The 25,977-nt window shown below is 42.3% G+C and overlaps 1 protein-coding gene across 1 annotated transcript in view; it reads right to left on the reverse strand.

Annotated features, from left to right (window-relative positions):
- Positions 1 to 730: 730 nt before the first annotated feature.
- MNAT1 (MNAT1 component of CDK activating kinase) overlaps positions 731 to 25,977 on the reverse strand; it is a 167,394-nt gene continuing 142,147 nt past the window's right edge. Inside the window, exon 8 of the mRNA XM_060754088.2 lies at positions 731 to 1,039. Coding sequence (XP_060610071.2) covers positions 919 to 1,039 — 121 coding nt within the window. The 3' untranslated portion in view covers positions 731 to 918. The remainder of the gene's footprint in view (positions 1,040 to 25,977) is intronic.

Consider the following 25,977-nt stretch of genomic DNA (forward strand, 5'->3'; position numbering starts at 1 on the left):
GCAACGTATCGGTGCCCAATGTAAGGCATTGAATTTTGCCATTATTTATGTGTAAACCGCTTTGAGTCCCCCCAGGGGTGAGAAAGGCGGTATATAAATACTGTAAATAAATAAATTAATAAATTTTGGGGTAATTTGGAATTCAGAATTCTGGATAAAGGATGCTCAACCTGTAAAAGGAACACAACCACAGGACTATGCAGGTAAAAGAGAGAAGCCCAAATGTTAGGGCCCTGACCGTAAGAGTTTGCTTTAGAGCAGCACATTGGTGCATTCTCCATCCCAGTATAGCATTCATCATTCAGAACACAAGGTGGGATAAATTAGGAGAGCCGTGTGCCCACCACCCACCTTCATCTCGTGCTTCAAGGAAGGAAAACCCATTTGTTTGCATTAGGAGAAGCTGGTTTTATGAGAAGGAAAGGCTTTGTGCTTATGGCAGAGTAGCACCATAAAACTTTAATCAAAATAGCATTTCAGTGCTTGTGCAAATAAAACCCCGAAGTGGGGTTAGAAACCGCAGAATTTAATAATAATAATAATAAAGTCTGGCTCTATTTTAAAACTTTTTACAAGTCTGTTTCTGAAACCTCAAAACACACCAAACAAAATGATCATTCACATCTTCCATTAGCCTCTCAGCAAAGTGACTTACAAGCGTTTCCCATTCCCACCCTGAAAAGAAAAAAGCACACGCAAGACTCACTCACACACACACATACAACCACTGTTTTTAAAGCACGTTTCTGTCCAGTGAGGTCTTTTTTTAATACTTAAACACAGCTGGCTTCACAACTTTTTAAAAAAGGGGGGAGATAGAAAGATGACGGCAGCTCAGCCATAGTGCAGACGGCAGCAATTTTCACCTGAGGTTTTGCTTCGCTTGCTCCCCTCCGGTCTGGGTTGCTCAGTCCCAAGTTAGCCAGGATGCCAAAACAGCCCGCTGAAGGCATCTTGAAGGGCTCGATGACAGGCCAGAGAGGAAGTGTAGCCACCAGCCAGATCCTGCGGGGAGGCGGCTCGGACGTGGTTTAGATACCTGGAACAAAGAGAGACATTGTCTGAGTGGAGAGAGACAAACATTTCATCCTCCAGGAGGGAACCGAAAGAAAATCCAATTTCTCTGGTTCCCACCACTTAAACGCATTTCCAAAGATGCCGAACTGCTCTCAAAACCCTGAAATTGGAAACGGGAGAGACCAAAGTGAGGTTTGCTTTCCTTGTTGGATTAAGGCATCATGTAATTAGAGTAGGTGGAAGGGACTCAATATCTTACCTGATCCCGCATCCTCCTGCCTAGAAACAGGATATAATCTGGACTTTCATAGCAAATGCTGGTCCAAGTTTTTCCTGAGCCTTTAAAGATGGAGATGGCAATGGCAGCTGCCTCCCAATTACTCGCTTTAATTTAAATTACTTTTAAGCAGGGGAAAGTCCAAGAACAAAATCTGTACATCTGTTTGTAAAATCATAAAATCCCAGAGTTGGAAGAGACCTCGAGGGTCATCCAATCCAACTCTATTCTGGAACCCCAGGTTTCGGCGGTGACCAGGGGAGCATTTGCACAGCTAAAGCTTGTGCGTCAGCTGCGCCCATCCCTTGGAAAGTCTGACTTGGCCACGGTAGTCCACGCTCTGGTTACATCCCGTTTAGACTACTGCAACGCTCTCTACGTGGGGTTGCCTTTGAAGACAGCTCGGAAGCTCCAACTAGTCCAACTCTCGGCAGCCATGATTTTAACAGGAGCGGAGCGCAGGGAGCATACAACCCCCCTGTTGCGCCAACTCCACTGGCTACCGATCTGCTACCGGGCTGAATTCAAAGTGCTGCCGTTGGCCTTTAAAGCCCTAAACGGTTCCGGCCCAAGCTACCTATCCAACCGCATCTCTGCCTATGAACCCACCAGGACTTTGAGATCTTCCGGGGAGACCCTGCTCTCGATCCCGCCTGCTTCTCAAGCTCGGCTGGTGGGGACGAGAGATAGGGCCTTCTCGGTGGTGGCTCCTCGGCTGTGGAACGCCCTTCCTACGGACATTAGACTAGCACCATCTCTAATGGTATTCCACAAAAAAGTGAAGACCAGGCTGTTTGAGCAGGCGTTCCAATAATTAGTGCAATGATTGGTTAATGAACACTGGAATGGAACAATGGATGACGAATCTGGAACATGTTTTTGATGACGAGACGACAGTGAATGGGTATTGTAGTAACTGTTTATTAATTGTGTAATGTGTTAGGTTGTTAACTGTTTCTATACTGTAGCACTGAATTTTTGCTGTTCATATTTGTTGTGAACCGCTGTGAGTCGCTTTCGGGCTGAGAACAGCGGTATATAAGTAAGGTAAATAAATAAACAAATCAATAAATATTCTTGCAAGAACACACAAACAAAGGACTCCAGACAGATGGCTATCCATTCTCCAGAGAAGGAGACTTCACAAGACTCCCAGGAAACATAATGCACTGCTAAACAGCTCTTACCATTAATACATTTTTCTTAATGTTTAGGTGGAATCTCTTTCCTTGCAGTTTGAACCCATTGCTCTGTTTTTTAGTCTCTAGAGCAGAAAAAAGTCATCTTTTCAAATTTTTAACATTGCTATCGTGTCCATTTAGTGTTGTCTGCAAATCTGATAAGCATGTCCCCAATTTCATCATCTAACATCTAATACACCCAAGACAGGATGAAGAGGAGCCTTCTTTGGGTTCAGCCAGTTAACCAAATCCAAATTCACCTGAAAGTAATTCCCTTCATCATAACTGTCTTTGGACAATCTTTCAGCATGTTTCCTATTTCCCTTATTCGTGTAGAACCTCCTGTACCTCTTCTTGGTATCCCCTTTCATTGCATTGAAAATAATAGGGTTTGCTATTATCCACAGTTTAACGTATCCATGCAAAGTCTGGGAATGTATCCCCTGCAGCTATGAGGATCATACAGTATAGTAATAAACTACAACAGAAGGAAAGAAAAACCTTCTTGCTATGGCAAAGTTTTAAAAGCCCCAATTCAGGTGTTAATATTATACACTTACTATTACTCAGTAAAATTATCACACCAGCCGACTCCTATAAATGCCCTGAGGGAAGCTACTTTCCATGTGCATGTTTTTGCATTGAATGAAGGCCAACGAAGGAAGGAAAACCTCTGGAAATTCAGTTGACCTGAACCTCAACTTCCAGAAGCCCCCAGGCAGTTGTCGCCCCAAATCTCTATAATCTCCTCAGAACAGAGATTGGGGTCAAGAAATCAGAAGATAGGACTGGGAAATGCAGTCAAAAAGGAACGGGACAAGACTCTTAGTTGTAAAGATATACCATTGAACACTAGAGTCTGGATAGTCCATGCATGCCATTGTATTTCCCATTTCTGTGGATGGCCATGAAACGTGACCAATAAATGAGTTCTAAAACCCACCTTAGAAGCCAAGATGAGACTTTCGTACTTTAGAGATATAACAAGAAGATATGTAGTTAGAAAAGACAACACAGTAGAAGGCAGCAAAGACTTCCTCAAGGAAGCTGCAGCATTTAGTTTGCAGGAACTGAGTAGGGCTGTTGATGTAACTTGGAGGTCTCTCATTCATAAGATCACCATAAACTGAAGTCATCTTGATGGCACTTAACAACAGCTACATCTCAAAAATTTGGAGGACCAAAGAGTTCTCTCCCAGGTCTGTGGACTCTTTCCCATGTGAGTCAAAAGGCAATCTAAGTCTTTCCTTCCTGTTATGACTAGGAATACAGAGCTTTGGACCACCTTCATGAAACATCTCAGTTACTCCTTCCCATCCCTCTGTCTTTGCTACGCAAAGGCATCTGCAACGATGTACAATGACAGAACTTGGGCCAAAACCTCTGTGGGTGTTTATGGCAGGCTTAAAGGGCCCCTTTCTTGGTTTGGGAGGAACTTCTAGGAGTGAATCATAACAAGCAGAGGGTCTTGGCAGCAAGGATCACTCTTAGGAGCCAAATGGGAACCATGTGAACACCCAAATGGTTTCCGGCTGCCAGCTACCAATCTCCATCCTACCGTGCCATAAGTGGACAATTGACTGCTTTGGCCATCAACTTTTGCACTACAGTATCACAAATCAGTACCAGCTTCTACATTTCCGCAGAAAGCCACCCCATTCGTGACTAGTTGTTTTCATTCATCCCATCTTGGTCCAACTTGCTCTGGGAAGGTTGAGTCATTCCCTCCCTCCGCACTTGGCAGTGTAAGTGTAAACTCGCAACCCACCCACCGTCTTTTGCACATTGTCCCAAGAAACCCAAAATAGCCACAGGGCCAGCTGGAAAGTGCCCAAGACCACCAGTAAAAGAGCCCAAACATTTGCATCTTCTAATTTACAATGCCACTGATTTCCATAAAGGACACATAAGAACAGGTCACCTTTTGTCGAGGCAGTTTTATAAACAAGCAAGAACCTTCTCAACACTGTAATGGTGTTTTAAAAAAAACAAAAACAACTGGCCAAAATAAAGCAGAGGGACATTTTTTAAAGGAAGAAATTGATTAATTCCAGTTTCCCAAAGAGCATTTCTTGCATCTACTTCCCCAAATAGGCAAACGTGAGCACTATTTCTAACTAGGTTATTTTTGCAAAGGTGCTACATTGACAGAACAGGGAAGGCGGACATGGTGTTTTCTGTTGAGGTCAGTTATGTTGCAGTGTCTGCAGGGAGGAGGAAGTGGTACGAAGCCCCATTCTGGATGGAAACACATGCTCCTCTCCTGCTTCCTAGAGAAGGGACACTTACTTAATGACATTAAACTATCCCTAAAAGTTAAACCAGCAAATATATAACACAAGAAATAGGTGAAACAATTGGCCTTCAACATCTGCGGTTTCATAAATCCAGTCCCTCCATCCACGCATATTGCAACTATTTCACATTGTTACTGTGTTCCTTGCTGTGGCCAATTTAGTGGCCAATGTTGACCATCAGAGACACAGTCCATCCTTGAGCAATACCAGCTTTACAAAAACCAGACAATATGCAATCCAATGGCACAGACTTCAGGAGCCCAGAGCATCTACGCACCACAATGAGGGAATCATAAATAGAATCACAGAATCACTGAGTTGGAAGAGACCCAGTGGGTTATCCAGTCCAACCTACTACCAAGAAGCAGGAAAATTGCATTCAAAGCACCTCTGACAGATGGCCATCCAGCCTCTGTTTAAAAGCCTCCAAAGAAGGAGCCTCCACCACACTCCGGGACAGAGAGTTCCACTGCTGAACAGCCCTAACCATTAGGAAGTTCTTCCTCATGTTCAGTGGAATCTCCTTTCCTGTAGTTTGAAGCCTAGTTTCCAGGGCAGAAGTAAATAAGCCTCCCTATGACCTCCCCTCACACCTTGATACATGGCCCTCATCATGTCTCCTCTCCTTCTCTTCTGCAGGCTAAACATGCCCAACTCTTTAAGCCGCTCCTCATAGGGCTTGCTCTCCAGAAGCAACTTTTTAAGCCACTCCTCATAGGGCTTGTTCTCCAGACCCTTCACATTTTAGTCACCCTCCTCTGGACACATTCCAGCTTAGAGTCAACATCTCCCTTCAACTGCAGTCCCCAGGATTGGACATAGTATTCCAGAGGTAGTATGACCAAGGCAGAATAGAGGGATAGCATGACATATCCCAACAGCCTTTGGGGTTTATCCATTTGAGTGTTCAAGTGGATTCTGGGAGTTCAGGGGTTGAATCTGCATTCAGCCATGTGTGATCTTCAGCAAGTTACACTCTTTCAATCTTAGAGGAAGGCAATAGTGCTCCTCTTCTGAATACATCATGCCAAGAAAACCCTCCAAGTGAGTTGTCGTAAGTTGGAGTTGGCGTGAAGGGACAGAATAACACCACTCAAGTGAGAGGCCCTCTCACAGCTTGCTCTGACAATTTGCTTTTGACACACCATTAACTCAGGGCAAAGCAGACATAAAGGACAGCTAGCCAAGAGCCAGGCTTCCCTCCCCACCCATCTGCACCCCTAATGGCCCCACACAGCCTCTTACCCTCTTTCAACACAGCCCCAGGACATTTTCCCACATGGGAGCTGACAGAATCTCCATCAGAGAGGCAAAACCGTATCTCCACACCCTGTAATATTACTCTTACATTCCTGTTAGCCCTGAAGGGCTTTATCCTTTTATCTGGTTACTTTGGGAAAGGAGAGAAAAAAAACTATAAATACAAAGGCCTCCCTCTTCCAATGGCAAAGCAATTGGGCCTGGCATGCTTCTTTAAGATCTTATTAGTTGGAAGGCCTCTTGAATAACTCAAGATGTGTGAATTGTGAATATTTGCTTAACGCAGCCAAGAAGGAGGCTCAATCTAATATTTACAGGGTGGAATAAGTTAAATCTTGCCAGATATTAACTACAAACTGACAATGATGGGCAGAAGTCTCCTTGGCTTTGGTACCAGGAGTTGGTCTGGGGCTCAAGCTTCCCTTGAGGCAGAAGACGCAAGTCCTGAATTCCCACAATTGCCTCTTCCAAGAGGCTTGGGTTAAAGGGAGAGAGAGAGAATGCACAAAATCCCAAGGAGAGAAGAGGAGAAGGAAGATTTTGAACTGTAATCCAGCAGAACTCACTTGAGCTCTCTCTTCAGGTCGTCATATATAATGCCCAAAGGCTAGCAAGAGAGATACAGCAGCATGAGCAGCTCTATTCCATCTACACTTCATTAGTCGCCAAATAGTTTCTAGGCAAGTACAAAGTATTGGTTATTATCTTTAAAGCCCTAATTGATTTTGGTCCATCTTACCTACAGGATCACCTCCTCCCACGCAATCTATCCCATACACTGAGGTCCTCTGAGGGACATTTACTTCAACCAGAAAGGATTGGCTGGTAGAAGATCACCCAAAAGATCTTTTTACCAGATTTCCCCCAGATTTTGGAATGACCTGCTGGAAGAGGATCAACCTCTAAACAAGCTTATCACTTCTGGCAAGCTTACCTGATTGATTTAGAACTATGAATTGTAAACTGACAAATTTATATAAAATGTGTAATGGCTTGTGCTCTAATGTTATTCTTATGTGCTTTTAATCTATATCTAGGACTGTGTGATCTATCGGCGAATAATGCGAGCCATATAAATAACGAGACCCACCTTGATACACAATTCCTTTCTCAAATAACCCAGGCAGCGCCGGGTCCCCAAGCTAGTATATAAGAAAAGATCCGAGTAGGGTGTCCTTTTGCAGCTGACAGATGGTAATTTTGTCAGTCCCAATTGTTTTTAAGTGCAGACTAAGGTCTTTAGGCACTGTACCCAGTGTGCCGATCACCACTGGGATCACCTTTACTGGCTTGTGCCAGAGTCTTTGCAGTTCTATCTTTAAATCCTCATATTGTGTAAGCTTTTTGAATTGCTTCTCATCAATTCTGTTGTCACCTGGGATTGAAACATTGACGATCCATACATTATTATTATTATTATTATTATTATTATTATTATTATTATTGCAGCCCCCGGTGGTGCAGTGGGTTAAACCCCTGTGCCAGCAGGACTAAAGACTGACAGGTCGCAGATTCAAATCCGGCGAGAGTGCAGATGAGCTCCCTCTATCAGCTCCAGCTCCTCATGCAGGAACACGAAAAGAGCCTCCCACAAGGATGGTAAAAACATTAAAACATCCGGGCGTCCCCTGGGCAACGTCCTTGCAGACAGCCAATTTCCTCACACCAGAAGCAACTTGCAGTTTCCCAAGTCGTTCCTGACATGACAAAAATGTATTATTACTACTACTATCTTTATTATTATGTTTATTTATACCCCTATGAATTTCTAGGTTCTCCAGTGCAATTCCTCTGATGATGTTGAACAAAGAGTTGCACTGGAAGACTGACCTAGACATTGCTTGAGAGAACATGCCAAAGTGAAATCCACAGATATGGATAGCCAACTGTATATTGTATTTTAATCTAGACTGTACCCCTCCTTCAGCATTGCGAGGGGGCTGATTAAACATGAAATTATTTTATTCATTTGTTTGCTTGCTATTTGTTCCCCCCCAAACATTGTCTAAATGTTTGTCTAGGGCTATTTTTCTGCTCTGTTCTGCATTCAGCAGGCTGCATTTGTGCACTGCTTCAGTTCCAGATGCCACCTGATGGGAAGGATGCTAGCACAATAGGTGTGTACCTGGAGGAGGGCAACCCAGATGATGAAAGGCCTGGAAATCTACTCCTCTGAGCGACAGTCGAATGAGCTGGATATATGTGGCTTGAGGCAGTGAAGATTTAGCCAAGACATACTTGATCTTACTACAAAGTGGATCAGCTTCATTCCCAGCAGCTTCAGAGGACCGGACTAAAACAGAGTGGAAATCACAGTTTTTAACTAAATACTAGGAGCGAGCCTATTAATATGAGGTATTTTGACAGTAGGAAGCTATTTGCCTTGGGCCATCCTTTTGAATGCAAGCACAGGCTGAATGACTATCTTCAAGAGGTTTTGATGTTATATCTTGCATTGAAAATTCTCCACTAAGTAAAGTGTTGGCGTATATAACTGCTGAGACCCCATCCGTTGTCATTCAACCTGTGATGTCAATGGAGATAGTGGTTTTCCTGGGCTTGAGTCAAGTCCAGGCCTTGCTGAGAGGCCCGAGGTTTCTCATGAACAGAGTACTTCACCTGTAGATTCCCAAGGCCAAATTCCTGAAAGAAGCTCACAGCAGTATTTCTCTGAGAAACTGTCTTCTGAGTTGTCAGGTGCAGAATTTAATGAGATTGAAGGTAGAAGACAAGACTTTTGTAAACTAAGATAAAGTTCTCAAGATTGCGGAAGGTCAGCCTGTTGCTAGAAAAGAGAGATAAGAAATCCTTATCTGGTTAAATGTTTTCCTTTAGTTTCATGAAACTGGAAAAGCTTTATATGAGACGGGAAAAGGATTTAGCTCAGTCTTGTCAACGTTGAATTTTCATGATGGTCGTGTTTCCAAGTGGATTTCTAGTTTCATGTTTCAAGTTTTGCCAGGTTACTGTTCTGGGTATTGGATCTCCATGCTGTCTTGTTCTTTTGGATTTTGCATCCTTGGACCTTGTGTTTTTACCTTTGTACCTTGAAGTTCATGGACTATTTGTTACCTTTGGAAAATTCTGTTTTGGACTATACTGTTTTTAACATTTTTATTGCTTTACTTACATATAGCCTTCAATAACCTGCTTGCTGATTTTGCTACACTGGTGTAGTTTCTAAGGACAGAGGTGTTCCTGCTCTGGGATAAAACACCATCAAATTCTATGAAATTTTGTTCTATCAAATATAACACAAGATCTTATCAATAACACAACAGTCCAGCCTACTTTGTAAACTCACAGTAATAAATACTCCATCAAAGTGAAAGAGTTTACATCCTATATCCTGGCGGTTGGCGTTTTGCTTCCTTGAGGTTCTGCCACCCCACAACCACAGAGCAAGGACTGTTTTACCACCCTTTTCACATTAACCCACATCTTCGCGGCTTTAATTCCTTTATGGCTATCACATCTCTGATCTGGATTCCTGCGGTTCCTGGCAGGGTTCCAGGTCTTTTCATGTCCACCTTTTACCCAACGACAGGAGGGCACGCGGCAGGGCAGAGGGATGTGGTCTGCATAGCTGGGCAACCAAAGCTGTTTCTAAACATCAAACTCAGCTGGTTTTTCCAACCTGGAGGAAAAGCCTGGGCACACGCTAAGCAAAGCCAGCACATTCAGACCTGTAGCTGAGTGACTTACTTGAAAGTTTGCGCATTTTGAGAAAGTAGGAAAAAGGAAAGCCTTCGAAAATACAAAAGGAAGTTTGTTCAACTCCACACAGCGTCCTCTGGTTCTTGTTTGTAGTGAGAGAAGAATAAACCCTCTGTTTGCTTCTGTGGTTTCTTCTTTGAAAGGAAGAAAATCAGCCAAGATTCTTTTTGATATACCAAGCTGGCTCCTACTCTGAAGTCTGCCCAAACACGTTCCTTTTTTTAGCTCTCCTGGCCTCCCCGAGTTCAGTGGTATCTTAATCTCCAGCAGCATTGAGGGGTTAATCCCATACCTCTTTCCTGGTTAAAGATAGCCAGTTCTGAACCTTTTAACAGTTCTATGGGAAGCCTTGCAGTTAGTGAAAGCATTGTTAGCCTCTTTATCCAATGCTACTCTAACATCTGAGGAACAAATATGCATGATCGCATCACAAATTATATTTGTCAATTTCTGAGAATGATAGAGTTCCGGAGGACCTCTAAGGCCATCCAGTTCACCTTCTGACTACTACAGAAATCCATTACTTAGGTACATATGAATGGTGGGCCACCAACTTTTGCTTAAATACCTGTTGGGTAGAACTCAAATGCTAGTCCTATTGCATCCCCAGGAAGGCACTGGAGTTAGAATGAAATAAGAACGAAGGTAAACACACAACAAACTATAACTTTGGCCAAAAGGGTCCACCAGGACTCAGCATTGTTTTCACTCCAACCTACTCACAGCACTGGTTGAGATAGATGGTTATTTTAAGCATTGCTATTTTGTAGAACCTCGGAGTTATGCAAACAATGACAAAGTATGCATGAGCAAAGTGGTTTTTCTGTATCTAATACATATCTGGAAATCCTTATCTGAGGTCTATGTGATCAGGACAGCATGTATCGAGAGCTTTTGTTGGAGGGGATGTTTCCAGGTCAGGCACTGGATGTCTTTAAATTCTGGTTTTTAAATTGCTATCACAGCATGTATAGCATAGCACAAATGACAACAAACAATACAGGTGTGAGCAGATGTCAGCTATTGTCAAGATGAAGTTGATCAGGATCTCCTAACAGTTGAATCTATCATTATTTCTCACAATGCTTCCAATAAAAGCCAGTCCACCACCTTCCAAGTTAGTCTATTCAATTCTCTAACAGCTATTATAATCTTGTTCCTGAGGTTTAGCTGGAGTCGCTGTTGCTTTGAGTCCTACCTTCTGGAGCAGAAGAAGACAAGTTTACTAAATCTTCCACATCGCAGTCTTCCAGATATTTGAAGATGACGATTATTCTACCTGTCCGTCTCTTCCTAGTCCTAACCTTTGACAAATCATGCTGTCATGACCTCCTTTCCTGGTGTTGTGGGGAACCATGAAAATAGGTCATGCCTTGGTCTGTAACACAACTGAAGCAAGGGAGAGCTGACCAGGATGGAGGGTCTCCATGCAAATGGGGCAGACGTGGTGAAGGAAGGGGCCAGGATGAGGGATACGAGACAGTGAGAGGGAAAGCAAGTTTCAAATGGAACTTTATGTCCTGCCCTGAACTCTTATATCTCTTGAGGAGGTGAGAGGGAAAGCAACTTGTAGGTGGAACTTTGCTTTGTAACCGTACTGCATGATTTGAGAAATAAAAGCCTTCCAGTCTGCCTGTGAGATAATTTCATCTCTGGAGAGCTGAAGGGTAGGACACTTGCTCTGAAAATGTTCTAAGTTATCAATATTGTTCTTGAACTATGGTATCCAGAACTACATACTGCTTCAGGTAAGTGTTTCACCAAAGCAGAGTAAAACAGTACTCTTATATCTCTTGATCTGGGATATTATGTTCTGTTGATGTTTGGAGATTCTTTGGCCTATTTTACTATGGCATCACACAATTAGGTTTTCTGTCTACAAAGACTTCTATTACATTATATCCTGCCTTTCTCCAGTAATTTCAAGGAACTGTACAGTATACTAAGGCTGCCATACTTTGGACATATTATGAGATGATGTGACCTACTGAAAAAAGACAGTGCTCAGTGAAGCTGAAGGAAATAGGAAAATAAAAGGGCATACTACAAGTGGACTGACTCAAGGAAGTTATGGACAAGTTTACAAGCCCTGAGCTGGGCAGTTGATGAGATTTGGAGGTCTCAGATTCACTGAGTTGCCATAAGATAAAATCAACTTCATGCAAGCAACAACAAAAGACAACAATATAGGAATCGATTTAGTTATTGCTCTTGGGAAAAACAAAAAGGACAGGGAGACATTGGTGTTTCTACCACCTCTCCCTGAATAAAGAAAACTAGTAAACCAGTTGCTTCTCTTCGTCCCTTCTTGGGACTATTTTTTTATCATACATGCACTAAATTTTCACATGAAAAATCCTTCAAACATCCAGTTCACTCCAATCTGAAATGGCAGGGTTCAGTCAAAGCGTTTCAGCTTAGCTCTTTTGAGTCTACAAACTGGCTCTTGAAGACATAGCCATATATGGACGCTGGGGGACACTTTAATGGTAAACAGACAACCATGCACACACCATGGATTATTATTTCTCTTACTCCGTGCTTCAGAAAGTTGGCATTGAGAGGGCAAAGTGGTTAGTTCTTCCTGAGAATGAGGGTGATGGCTGGAATCTCCCTCCGATGCTGCCTAGAATCAGGCAGCTCTCGCTGTGTGAATTTTCGAGTTGGATCATCTACCACACAGACTCCATCTGCTAGTATTTGTCATGCAGATGTTTCCCTCCCCAAAATCTGCTGTCCAGATGTCTTATGGGCAGCATGGGGAAGATAAGATTTACTCAGTTGTTTGACAGGGTGAGAGAAAGTTGTTCCCCAAGTAGCAAACTTTACTGGCTTCCTGATTTAACCTCAGTAGTAGTAGGGATAGAGCACAGAGGGAGATGAAGACAACGGGAGATCAGTTATTGAACTGAAAGAAAAAGATGAGAAGACAGCCAGAAACACAAACACTTTGTACCTGCCTTTTGCTTCATTTCAATTTGCTAAATGTCTTCTTCCCTAAAGCCTGGGGTGGATTATTAGGATGCCAAGTACATAACACATATTTAGATAAAGTCAATTGAAGATTTAATCTTATACATCAACATTTAACCCCTCCCTCTGGGCAAACAAAAGGTGTTCTGAGGGTTTTGCTATGTCCCCAAGGAAAAGGAACTCGGCAATTATTCTGACTGTTGATTGATAGACAAAATATAACAAAATACTGTAAGCAAAAGAGAAAACCTTTAGCTACAGAGAATTTACATTCCAATTTCAACAACGTGATTTTGGCAATGGAAACTGGTAAGCTCTTAAGAATTGTGGGAGTTGAAATCCAAAACACCTGGAGGGCCAAAGATTGCCCTGGTATAGATTCATAAAAAAATCACCTGAAAAACAAGAAAATCCTCATCTTGAATCTCATTGGTGCCAATGCCAATCTTTAACTGGGGTCTTTAAGAGCATCTTTCTTGAGAAAAGAAATCAGTCTAGAAATTTTCTTCAACTGTGTTAAAGACCCATTAACTGGAATCAAGTCTGTGCTCCTGCCTTGATGACTTTATTTCTTTCTGAAGAATTTTCCAAAACAGCACCAAAGCCAGGAGTTACTGTCAGTACTTGGATCTGAACTGTATGCATTGCAGGTCATGTAAAATGATTTGGATCATGTGATTTTAATTGAGGTTTTAATGCTATGCTTTCAATGGGTTTGGTTTTAATGTTTTTGTTTACCTACCGATGTATTAATATATGGCATTGAACTGTTGCCTTTGTAAGGCTGCCCTGAGTCCCCTTCGGGTTTGAGAAGGGCAGGATATAAATGTGGTAAATCTATATAAATAAAAATGTAATGTTCATTTGTGAGATTAACATAACTCAAAAACCACTGGACGAATTGATGCCAAATTTGGACACAAGATACCTAAAAACCCAAGGACTGACCATCACACAAAAAAAAATGATTTTTTTCATTAGGGAGTTGTAGTTGCTGAGATGTATAGTTCACCTACAATCAAAGAGCATTCCGAACTCCACCAATGATGGAACTGAACCAAATGTGGCACTCAAAACTCCCATGACCAAAAGAAAACACTAGAAGGGTTTGATGAGTTGTAGTTCACCTACATCCAGAGAGCACTATGGACTCAAACTATGGTGGATCTGGACCAAACTTGGCATGAATATTCCATATGCCCAAATATGCACACACATGGAGTTTGGGGAAAATAGACCTTGACATTTGGGAGTTGTAGTTACTGGGATTTATAGTTCACCGACAATCAAAGAGCATTCTGAACCCCACCAACGACAGAATTGGGGCAAACTTCCCATCCAGAACCTCCATGATCAACAGAAAATACTTAAGGCCACTCAGTCCAACTCCCTTCACCAGGGCAAGAAAATGTAACCAAAGTCCTCCTGACAAAGAGCCATCTAGCCATAGATATAGATAGATAGATAAATAGATAGATATGATTCCACACACATATATAGTATCACAGTTTTGAAAGGGACCCCTAAAGAAAGACAATGATATGTTGCATGTTCCAGAGTAGGCAAACCAGACAATCTCCACATCAACACTAACAAAGAAACAGCAAGAAATACTGTTGACCCATAAGCCTAGAGCAATTACAGATATTAGAAACCAACACTTTCTCATTACTTTGTTTTCCAGATCACCAGACTGGGCCACAGCAATGCGTGGCAGAGGATGGTTAGTAAAAGAATAAACAATAAAACATGCATTGTTTATATTATATACTTTTTAGTATACTAAATAGTATACTAAATAGTCCATGAGTTTGTGAATGCATGGGCTATCTTTACATTGTCTGAACTCAAAAACTAAGTAGAGTCAGACATGTAATGAAAATCATTACAGAATACTAGGGGCTGTTAGTTCTTTTCCTAAAATTATAGCCTACAGTACCCAGTATTCATTAGTGGTCTCCTGGCCAGGTACTAACCTGGTCTGACCCTGCTTAGCTTCCAAGATTAGGCAAGATGTGGTACATTTAAGTTATTTAGGTTATCAGAACATTTCATATCCTACAATAAATCTAATCTGAATTTCAATGAGAAGTTGCAAAATTACTTCTAACAATACCACATTTACTAGACATTACACTTGATAATGTATTAACTGAGTATTTGGATCTCACTTTGAGATTTTAAAAACATCTGCCACTGTCTGGATTGTGCACACAGGTCCCGATTCAGGGCAAGTCACTTAAGCTTGTTGAAATGAATGGAACTTTAGTGCAAATATCTTTCCCTGGATTGAGATCAAAAAGACTCTATGGTACAAACAGGGGAAGAAATTCTGTCCCTCGTGTGCTTGTGGGTTGATGGTTCTCCCTCATAATCCCCTCTTCATATATTCCCACTTGCCAAGGTCTACCTCTCCAACTTTGCTAAAACTGTAACGGCTTAGGCTGCCAAGACTGAAATACTGGATTCACACAGACATTCATGGAAGACTATACAAGTTGCAATTCCTCTTCTAAACAGATTTACTTGGTTGCAAGTCAAACTGATTTCAGTGGAATGCACTGCCTATCAATTTGTGCTGGGATTACAGTCAAAGCTTGGCAAAGTTACCCATATTGTCTGAGGAATTCTAGGTGTGGTAGCCCCGAAAGGAAAGCTCTAGTTACAATTATATAAGACGATCTTTTTCCTATGGTTTCACTGAAGAGTCAGCTTCAAGTTGGTCACAGTCTTTTCGTTCCACAATTCCCATGCTTCGATTTTCGTATACAGTGGGTGCTAACTTTACTCTAACTTTTCATTTCCTCCCTCCCCTTTTTCCTGCTAAGTGTCTGGAGTTTTCAACAGGTGCAAAGGCACCCTACTGAGAGAGGCCTAGGTTATGCTGGGTAACAAATGCCTTTTTTAATTTCTTTTTTCAAGACCCTCCAGTCCCTGGCGTCTTAGATTACTGCAGTGATCTCATCCCTCCGCATTCCACATGCCATCCCTTGGCTGCAGGACAGCCATGACGGCTCCAACTAGGTTTTCAGCATGACAACAGAAAGCACAGTGTCCCTCTCCCAACGGAAAAAGGAGAATTTGTTTACCGGCACACTGAGATTGGAAGCACAAGTCACTGCCTGTTTCCAAAAACTGCGACCCGACTCGCTGGGGCCCTACTTAGGTCCGAACCGCTTCCGCCCATCGCCCTCTGAGGAGAGGCATGGCTTAGCTGAAGGCATTCAGTAATGGCCGAGGCACCTGGCCCTTGCATTTGTCATTCTCCCGAGGTCACCGGCCAGCTGTCTGTCCTCTCAACACCCTGCTTCGCCAAAACAGCCAGCGCATTTTCTGCTGTGCTCGGGTTTCCAGGTCCCAAACCCTCCAGATACAGCAAATCAATCATCCCGCCGCTGAAATAACTGCAAGTGAAGCATTTTCACATCCTTGAGAAACAGCGGCTCTGCCTGGCAAGGACATTGCAGTCACAGTCCTTGAGCCAGAATCCAACAAACAGACTCAAGGGTGGAGGCACATCATACCTGACAACAACCACAACCACGTTTCGCCCATAGATGCAGATAAAACATCAGAAGAGAATGCTTCTAGAACATGGCCATACAGTCCAAAAACCTACAACAACCCAGTGATTCCGGTCATGAAAGCTTTAGACAATACAACAACCACAAAGTGTCACTAAATGTGAAGACTATTTGTCCCTTTGACTTTTACCTTCTCCTTCTTTCTATATACTTCTTTCCACACCAACAGCTATGCCTCTGTTGAAAAGTCAGGAGTATGAATAATCACTAAGGAAAATCTCTACTTCAATCTTATTGCATAATAAGAACCCCATATCTGTGAGAGATACTTTAGCAATTGGACCATGACTGCCTGGAACTGAATGACTGAACACCATTAAATTACCTGACTTGTGATACCACCCTGCCACAGAGTTGTGTTGAAGTCCCTAGAGATTCAGAGAGCCATCCTCTATAGGAATTTGTGAGGTCCACCAATGGAATTCTATGGTAACTTAAGGGGGAAGTATACCATAGAATCACCTGTAGAAGCTAGCAAATGTTTAGATAAAATTATTATTATTATTATTATTATTATTATTATTATTACTACTACTACTACTACTACACAGTATGTCACAGCAAATGAGAAATATATGCTGGATTTCGTATCACAAAATCACAAGTCTAACACTTCCCAAGCATCTAGGACTGTGTGATGTATTTTTGAATGATGCGTGAAGATCCAAGTAAGGTAGCCTTTTGCAGTTGACAGATCATGATTTTGTCAATGTTGATTGCTTCCAAATGCCGGCTGATATCTTTTGGCACGGCACCCAGTGTGCCGGTGACCACTGGGACCACCTGTACTGGTTTATGCCAGAGCCTTTGCAATTCAATTTTGAGGTCCTGATAACGACTGAGTTTTTCCTGTTGTTTTTCTTCAATGCAACTGTCACATGGTATGGTGACATCAATAATCCAAACCTTTTTCTTTTCCACAATCGTGATGTCTGGTTTATTGTATTCCAAAACTTTGTCAGTCTGGATTATTATTATTATTATTATTATTATTATTATTATTGAGACCACTTCCTGCCAGGTGCAAATATGATATGGGTTCTGCAGTTACAGGGGTCTTATTATAACACTGGCCACATAGATTGGTATTGACTCTTTGTTTCAATACCAACAGAGCTTGTGTGACACTGGGCCAAGTCTGTTGTTGCTGTTGTTGTTGTGTGCCTTCAAGTCCTTTTCAAGTTATGGCAATCTCAAAGCAACCCTCATAGAGGTTACCTGGCAAGGTCTGTTCAGAGGAGGTTTGTTACTGCCATCCTCTGAGGTGAGAGAGTGTGACTTGTCCAAGGACACGAAGTCAGAGATACGAATCCAGATGTCCTAGAGCAGGCTGTTAGGAATTGTGGTAGCTGAAGTCCAAAACATCTGGAGGGTCAAAGTTTGCCCATGTCTGTCCTAAAGTATCTCCTCCTATGAACCAGCTAGGATGTTAAGATCATCTGGGGAGGCCCTGCTCTCGGTCCCGCCTGCATCACAAGTACGGTTGGCGGGGACGAGACAGGGCCTTCTCAGTGGTGGCCCCTCAGCAATGGAACGCCCTTCCCACAGAAATTAGATCGGCCCCCTCCCTGTTCACATTTCAGAGGAAAGTGAAGACCTGGCATTTGAATAGGCAGTGTAACTAATATAGAAATATGGAACATTTGGATGATGAGACTGGATCTTGATTTTTAACTATGAGACGAGATGAGATGTTATGATGTTTATTGATTGTTATAATGTTATTATTTTAACTTGTTTTTAACTGTTTTTATCATGTTTAAGTATTGTATTTGCTTTGTTAACCCCTCTGAGACACCCTGAGGGCTGAGAAGAGCGGTATACAAATATAGTAAATAAATAAATAAATAAATAATAAAGTCCAATACTCAAATCACTATACCACACTGTTTCCTTCTTTTTGTTTAGGAAGGGACAGTGGCCAAGCTCACCTGTCTTCAAATTTGGCTTGGAATTAAATCCTATGTGACTGGGGAGAAAGAGGGCAATGACTCCATTTAAATATGACACCAGCTGAAGTGCATTTATTTTACAAGCTCATTTTGAAATTCATAGTAAAAGGTTTTCTCCTGACATTAAGTCCAGTCGTGTCCAACTCTGGGGGCTGGAGCTCATCTCCATTTCTAAGCCGAAGAGCCGGCATTGTCCGTAGACACCTCCAAGGTCATGTGGCCGGCATGATTGCATGGAGCGTCATTACATTCCCAACTTTGATCTACTCACATTTGGATGTTTTCGAACTGCTAGGTTAGTAGAAGCTGGGCTGACAGCATAAGCTCACGCCGCTCCCCGGATTCAAACCTGCAACCTTTCGGTTAACAACTTAAGCAGCTCAGTGGTTTAACCCACTGCGCCATTGGGGGCTCCTATGAAATTCATAACACACCACAAAGTAGCTGATGAATCCCATAGAGAAGCCAAAATCATTTGGGTTTATCTCCAACAGCAGCTTCCATGTCAATGGGATGGCTATTCCAGTCCAGACTTTATTTCATATTTAAAAAGAGCTATATCCACATTACTGCACCCTGTACCCAAAAAGGCTCAACACTTTGGATAGCTCCTTTACAGTTCAGACTGAAGCCAGGAGTCAGCTTACCACCCCGCTCTCATGGGAGCCACCAACTGTCTTTGGCTATCATTGAGAATGGGATTTGCAGCTGGGGGCTTGGAGACACAGAGTCTATAGGAATTCACGGCCTCCTTTTGTCAAGGTATTATGAATGCCATTATTCTTTGGCTTCTGTTGCAGCAAGCACTGGGCCTGTTTTTCCTATTTGTTAAAAAATATGTATAGAACTCAACTCTGTTTTATTCCCCCTGCTTCACCACACCATGATGGAATTTCCAGAGAAAAACAGTTAAGAAACAAACAAGAAAAGAGAGAAAAAGCAGACAGGCAGACGAGTGGGTTCGTCTTTTTGTTATAATGAGGATGACAAAGAATGAGAAGTTTAGAGGGGAAAGAAGTTTGTTTAGAACTGGGTTGTTGTAGGTTTTTTGGGGGGTATATGGCCATGGTCTAGAGGCATTCTCTCCTGACGTTTCGCCTGCATCTATGGCAAGCATCCTCAGAGGTAGTGAGGTCTGTTGGAACGAGGAAGAAGGGTTTATATATCTGTGGAATGACCAGGGTGGGACAAAGGACTCTTGTCTTCTAGAGCTAGGTGTGAATGTTTCAACTGAAACATTGTTTAGAACATTGGGCCCTATTCCTTGTTTGCAGAGAACGTTCTGCTGAGGATCTAGTACAGCATTTCTCAACCTGAGGGTCAGGACCCCTGGGGGGTCACGAGGGGTGCCAGAGGGGTTGCCAAAGACCATCAGAAAACGCAGTATTTTCTGTTGGTCATGGGGTTGTGTGTGGGAAGTTTGGCCCAATTCTATCATTGGTGGGGTTCAGAATGCTCTTTGATTGTAGATGGACTATAAATCCCAGCAACTACAACTCCCAACTGTCAAGATCTATTTTCCCCCAAATTCCATCAGTGTTCACATTTGGACATATTGAGTATTTGTGCCAAGTTTGGTCTAGATTCATCATTGTTTGAGTCCACAGTACTCTCTGGATGTAGGTACAACTTCAAAAACTTTTGTACAACTTCAAAAATCAAGGTCAATACCCAACAAACTCTTTCAGTATTAGCTGCTGGTCATGGGAATTCCGTGTGTCAAGTTTGGTTCAATTCAAGTTTGGGATACTCTTTGATTGTAGGTGAACTATAAATCCCATAAACTACAACTCCCAAATGACAAAATCAATCCCTCCACCAACCTCACCAGTATTCAAATGTAGACATATTGGGTATTTGTGCCTAATTTGGTCCAGTGAATGGAAATACATCCTGCATATCAGATATTTACATTACGATTCATAACAGTAGTGAAATTACAGTTATGAAGTAGCAACAAAAAAAATTTATGGTTAGGGATCACCACAATATGAGGAACACAGAAATGCTGGACCACTCTAGCAACCACCATGTCAGACTACACAGAGAAGCCATTGAAATCCACGAGCATATGGACAATTTCAACAGAAAGGTGGAAACCATGGAAATGAACAAAATCTGGCTACCAGTATTTAAAAACTCTAAAATTACACAGCAAAACAACAGACAGGAAACAATCTGAGACACCTAATCACTGCCAGGCCATCAAATGTCCAGGTTGGTTCAACTCTCAACAAAACATTGCCCCAGGCACCAACAAGCCACACCAAACAACTGCCAGGCCATCAAATGCTAATCAAGGTGGTCGGTTGAATCATTCACACCTAGCTCCAACAGACAAGAGATCTTTGTCCCACCCTGGTCATTCCACAGATATATAAACCCTTTTTCCTAGTTCCAACAGACATCACTACCTCTGAGGATGCTTGCCATAAATGCAGGCGAAACGTCAGGAGAGAATGCCTCTAGAACATGGCCATATAGCCCGAAAAAACCTACAACAACCCATGAGGAACTGTGCTTAAGGGTTGCAGCATTAGGAAGGTTGAGAAACACTGAACAGGAATGAAACCATTAAGATTAATCTGGAAAAGTAAAGCACCTATAAAAATTATTTGAAAGTAGTATTTCACATGTGCTCCGTCAATCCATCTCAACTGGGGTGCGAGAGAAACATGAAAGTTTCAACAAAACTGGGTATAAATACAAACAGTACACAATAACATGTAATGGGTCTTTAAGGCTGACTATTCTAGCTGTCACAGAAATAGAGATTTCGATGGGGACAAAACCGATCCACCCAGTGACCAAATGCAACATTTGTCCCTGGCATTTAGGCACTGCCTCAGGGATTAACCAAAAGCTCCACTTCCTATCCAGACAACAGGTTCTCCTGAAGGATGATTTAGGGTTGTATTGCTAAACTGGAAGAGAATGTACAGAAGAAAGAGATATCATTTAACACAGGGATATTGTGCAGCCCTCTTGAAGGGAGTTTACTACCAATGAAAGTCCCCAATCTGCCATTTAGATTAGCAGGCACCATCATCATTCTCACATGGCATGAGTCCCTATATCGGGAGGAAAGCAGGATAAAAATAAAAGCAAATCAACAAATAACATGGATCTGGAAGGAGTTTTGTCAACAAACAGGCTGAGAGCTAGGCGACATAATACACACACGCACCTGATGTGCAGTAATTCACAACTGCCCAGTTCATCCCCTCTCTGAAGGAGAAAATGCCCATATAATATGAAAGGATACATGTTAGGAATGTATTTTTCTATGCAGGAAGGGAGAGTGAAGCATTCAACAGCTGGTCTGCAGCTCTTTCATACCACAGTGAGAGGACTTTGGTTCCACTTTACCCACCATGCCCTATCCTGTGGAATCTTGGAGTTTTTAGTTTTGCAAAAATTGCTCTAGTGCAGTGGTTCTCAACCTTCCTGATGCTGCGACCTCTTAATACAGTTCCTCATGTTTTGGGGACCCCCAATCATAAAATTATTTTTGTTGCTACTTCATAACTGTAATGTTGTGACTGTTATGAATCGTAATGTAAATATCTGATATGCAGGATATGTTTTCATTCACTGGACCAAATTTGGCACAACCACCCAATACATACAAATTTTAATACTGGTGGGGTTTGGTGGAAGAGGTTGATTTTGTCATTCGGAAGTTGTAGTTGCTGGGAATTATAGTTCACCTACAATCAAAGAGCATTCTGAACTCCACCAAAGATGGAATTGAAACAAATTTGGCACATAGAACACCCATGACCACCAGAATATACTGGAATGGTTTGGAGGGCACTGACCTTGAGTTTTGGAGTTGCAGTTCACCTACGTCCAGAGAATGGACTCAAACAATGATGGATCTGGACCAAACTTGGCACAAATACTCAATATGCCCAAAGGTGAACTCTAATGGATTGTTGCAGGTTTTTCCAGGCTATATGGCCATGTTCTAGAGGCATTTTCTCCTGACGTTTCGCCTGCATCTATGGCAAGCATCCTCAGAGGTAGTGAGGATGCTTGCCATAGATGCAGGAGAAAATGCCTCTAGAACATGGCCATATAGCCCGGAAAAACTTACAAAAACCCAGTGATTCTGGCCATGAAAGCCTTCAACAATACATTTAACTCTAATGGAGTTTGGGGAAAATAGACCTTGACACTTGGGAGTTGTAGTTGCTGGGATTTCTAGTTCATGTACAATCAAAGAGCATTCTGAACCCTATCAACGACAGAATTGAAAAAAATAGAAATCTGATGACCAACCTAAAATACTGTGTTTTCTCATGGTGTTTGGTGACCCCTGTGACACCTCCTCATGACCACCACTCCACCCACCCCCCGCCAGTGGTCCCAACCCCCAGGTTGAGAAACACTGCTCTAAAGCCTCGCCAAACTACAAATTCCAGGCTTCCACAGGATGGCAGCTTTAAATGGCATCAAATTGTCCAGGATGAAAGGGGGCCCTGTCGGGCAAGAGTTTAGTAACACTCCTGATCTTATTTTTCCAACTGTTAGCCTTGGTGAATTCAGGTGGATTACCTGCTTCTGTTCAGTTCAGAAGCACAGACCAACTGGTTATGAATGTCAGCATGAGAAGCCAAGGCTGGAAAATTGAGAAGAAAGAAGCACTAGTATTTTAGAGAATGCCCAACAACAAGACTATTTTGAACCAAGGAGAAGAAAGGACAAGACCGAGATCTTGTGGAAGGGTTCTTCACCCAAGTGGCCTAGTCGAAGTTAAAGGCTCTAGCCTTGGAAAAAGCAAAAGTCTGTCCTCAAACAACCAAGTGGCAGAAGGATCTGCTCATCGGAGCCACCTGCAAACAGAGCCACATATGTTGAGGATTCTGAGACACAACCAGCCCTTTGTATTCACAGATTCAAGCATCCACAACTTGAAGATATTTTTAAAATCCTCGATTTTGCCATTGTATATAAGGGACACTATTTTACTATCCCACCATATAGAACAGTACCACAGAGTTTGGTATCCATGGGGTGTCCCTGGAACAAAACATCAATAGATATTAAACATTCATTGTATGGTGGAAAAGATTAGGGAGGACTGGATGAGTGGAAAGGTTATTTGTATGCTCCTGATTCCTTCTTTTTCTGGACTGTACCCCTGGTTCTGACAACAACAGTGGTAAAACTATTTGATGGACAACACACACAAAAATCCCAGGGGTGGGGAGACCTAATGGTTGCATTTTCTCTTCCTACAGAGCTAAAAATCAGATGGGACCATTCACGCCCACTCCCACATGCACTCTTGGAGATTGTCTTTCCTCTCGTGTTCCCATTCTGACCTTACGGGACTAATCTAGAGTCATGTTAGAGCGGAACCAAGGTATAGTTCTTACCATGAGAACAAGAAATCTTTCCTGATATTTTCTTCATCTCCATGGAATTGACATTGTCCCAGCTCTCAAATCACAATATAATGTTGCTGTAAAATAGACGCCCTTCCCTCCAGCTGCTAAGCAAGTGTCGCAGTAATGTACGCAGTTATTTTATACACAGTCAGGTCATAAGGCCGTATGGCTCAATTGTGACTGTGCTGACTAGCAGGATTTCAAGCTGAAGTCTTTCCCAACAAATCCAGGGATGCCAGGGATTGAACCTTCTGCACGTAAACCCATGGTGTTCTTCTTCCCAAAGTTCAGTCATCCTATTTCTTCATCGCTATCATCTCCTTTATTTTCCAGGCCCTGGGATCTTCTCAATGGTGTCCACCCTCTTCCACCAGCAAAAGAAAATATAATTACAGCTCCATCACCAAATAATTACAGCTCAAGAAAGTTGGAAAGAACAAGAGGAGCAAGGAATCTTGCTATGCACATACAATAGAGAAATATCAAACAAAAACTGTCACCTTGTTATCACTGATATCTACAGTACCGACAAATGGAACATCAACTTTTCACAAGTCACAGAAGATTGGCTGGTAGAAACAAATAGTACATTACAATCCCCCTGATTCATGGGAAATATGTTCTAAGACTTTGTATGGATATGTGAAAATAATAATAATAATAATAATAATAATATTTATTTATACCCCGTCACCATCTCCCCGAAGGGAACTCGGGGCGGCTTACATGGGGCCAAGCCCAGTAGTGCATTACAACAAAATAAAACCAAAACCACAAAACAAACATTGCAACAATGCAAATAAAATATATAAAGCATAAGAAATACAATAAAACAGTGCAAAAATACAATCACAATGAGCGGACCACATGAACAAGATCAAATGATAAAAACTCAGGATGAGATAGAAATGAAACGGGAAATATTTGTGCGGGAGAGAATAGTTGGAAATGGAGTGCTGTAGATAAGCCTTCGAACTGGCAGGGGAGAATACAAATAATAGTGAATTCTATTTCTAGCAGAAGCATACCACACAGTCTCACTGATGGACTTAGGAAATGCCCAAAGAGGAATCACCAATCCTCTAGCGCAGGCCTGGGCAAACTTTGGCCCTCCAGAGGTTTTGGACTTCAACTCCCATAATTCCTAACAATCTACTGGCTAGGTTCTTGTGGGTTTTTTCAGGCTCTAGAGCCATGTTCTAGAGGCATTTCTCCTGACGTTTCGCCTGCATCTACAGCAAGCATCCTCACTACTTCTGAGGATGCTTGCCGTAGATGCAGGCGAAACGTCAGGAGAAATGCCTCTAGAACATGGCTCTAGAGCCCGAAAAAACCCACAAGAACCTAGTTATTCCAGCCATGAAAGCCTTCGACAATACACCCTACTGGCTGTTAGGAATTGAGGAAATTGAAGTCCAAACATCTGGAGAGCCAAAGTTTGCCCAGGCCTGCTCTAGAATGACTCTACAGTCAACTTCTGGTGGAAGCAAACCCTAGAATTTCCTGGAGAATCCAGAAAGTACCTAGAGAAAACATTCTTTGTCCTATGCAGGTAAATGAAACTGTGAATACTGATACTTTACTCAAAAGCATTTAAAGATGAAGGTGTTTAAGATCTAGTTAAGGGATAGGGGTTCTGAGTAAGGTTCCGTGTTTTTTGTGTGTGCATATTATTATTATTATTATTATTATTACTACTACTACTACTACTACTACTATTATATTTATTTATATCCCGCTTTATCTCCCCAAAGGGGACTCAAAGCACTTTGAAATTTATTAATTTATTTATTGTGTCAGTATCAACCAGATAATTGTATTACATTTTTAACAATTTTTTAACAAACAGACAAAACAGGGTTTGCAAGCTTGGTAGTTGATTAAATGTCCTTTGACCAGTATCTGGCCACTTGGAGTGCCTCTGGTGTTGCTGCAAGGAGGTCCTCCATTGTGCATGTGGCAGGGCTCAGGTTGCATTGCAGCAGGTGGTTTGCTCTTCTCCACACTTGCATGTTGTGGATTCCACTTTGTAGCCCCATTTCTTGAGGTTGGCTCTGCATCTTGTGGTGCCAGAGAGCAGTCTGTTCAACGTCTTCCAAGTTGCCCAGTTTTCTGTGTGCCCAGGGGGGACTCTCTCATTTGGTATCAACTATTGATTGAGGTTCTGGGTTTGCACCTGCCACTTTTGGACTCTCGCTTGCTGAGGTGTCCCAGCAAGTGTCTCTGTAGATCTTAGAAAACTATTTCTTGATTTAAGTCGTTGACATGCTGGCTGATACCCAAACAAGGGATGAGCTGGAGATGTCTCTGCCTTGGTCCTTTC

Source organism: Anolis sagrei, chromosome 1 (genome assembly GCF_037176765.1).
Source record: "Anolis sagrei isolate rAnoSag1 chromosome 1, rAnoSag1.mat, whole genome shotgun sequence".
In the NCBI taxonomy this organism is placed as follows: Eukaryota; Metazoa; Chordata; class Lepidosauria; order Squamata; family Dactyloidae; genus Anolis; species Anolis sagrei.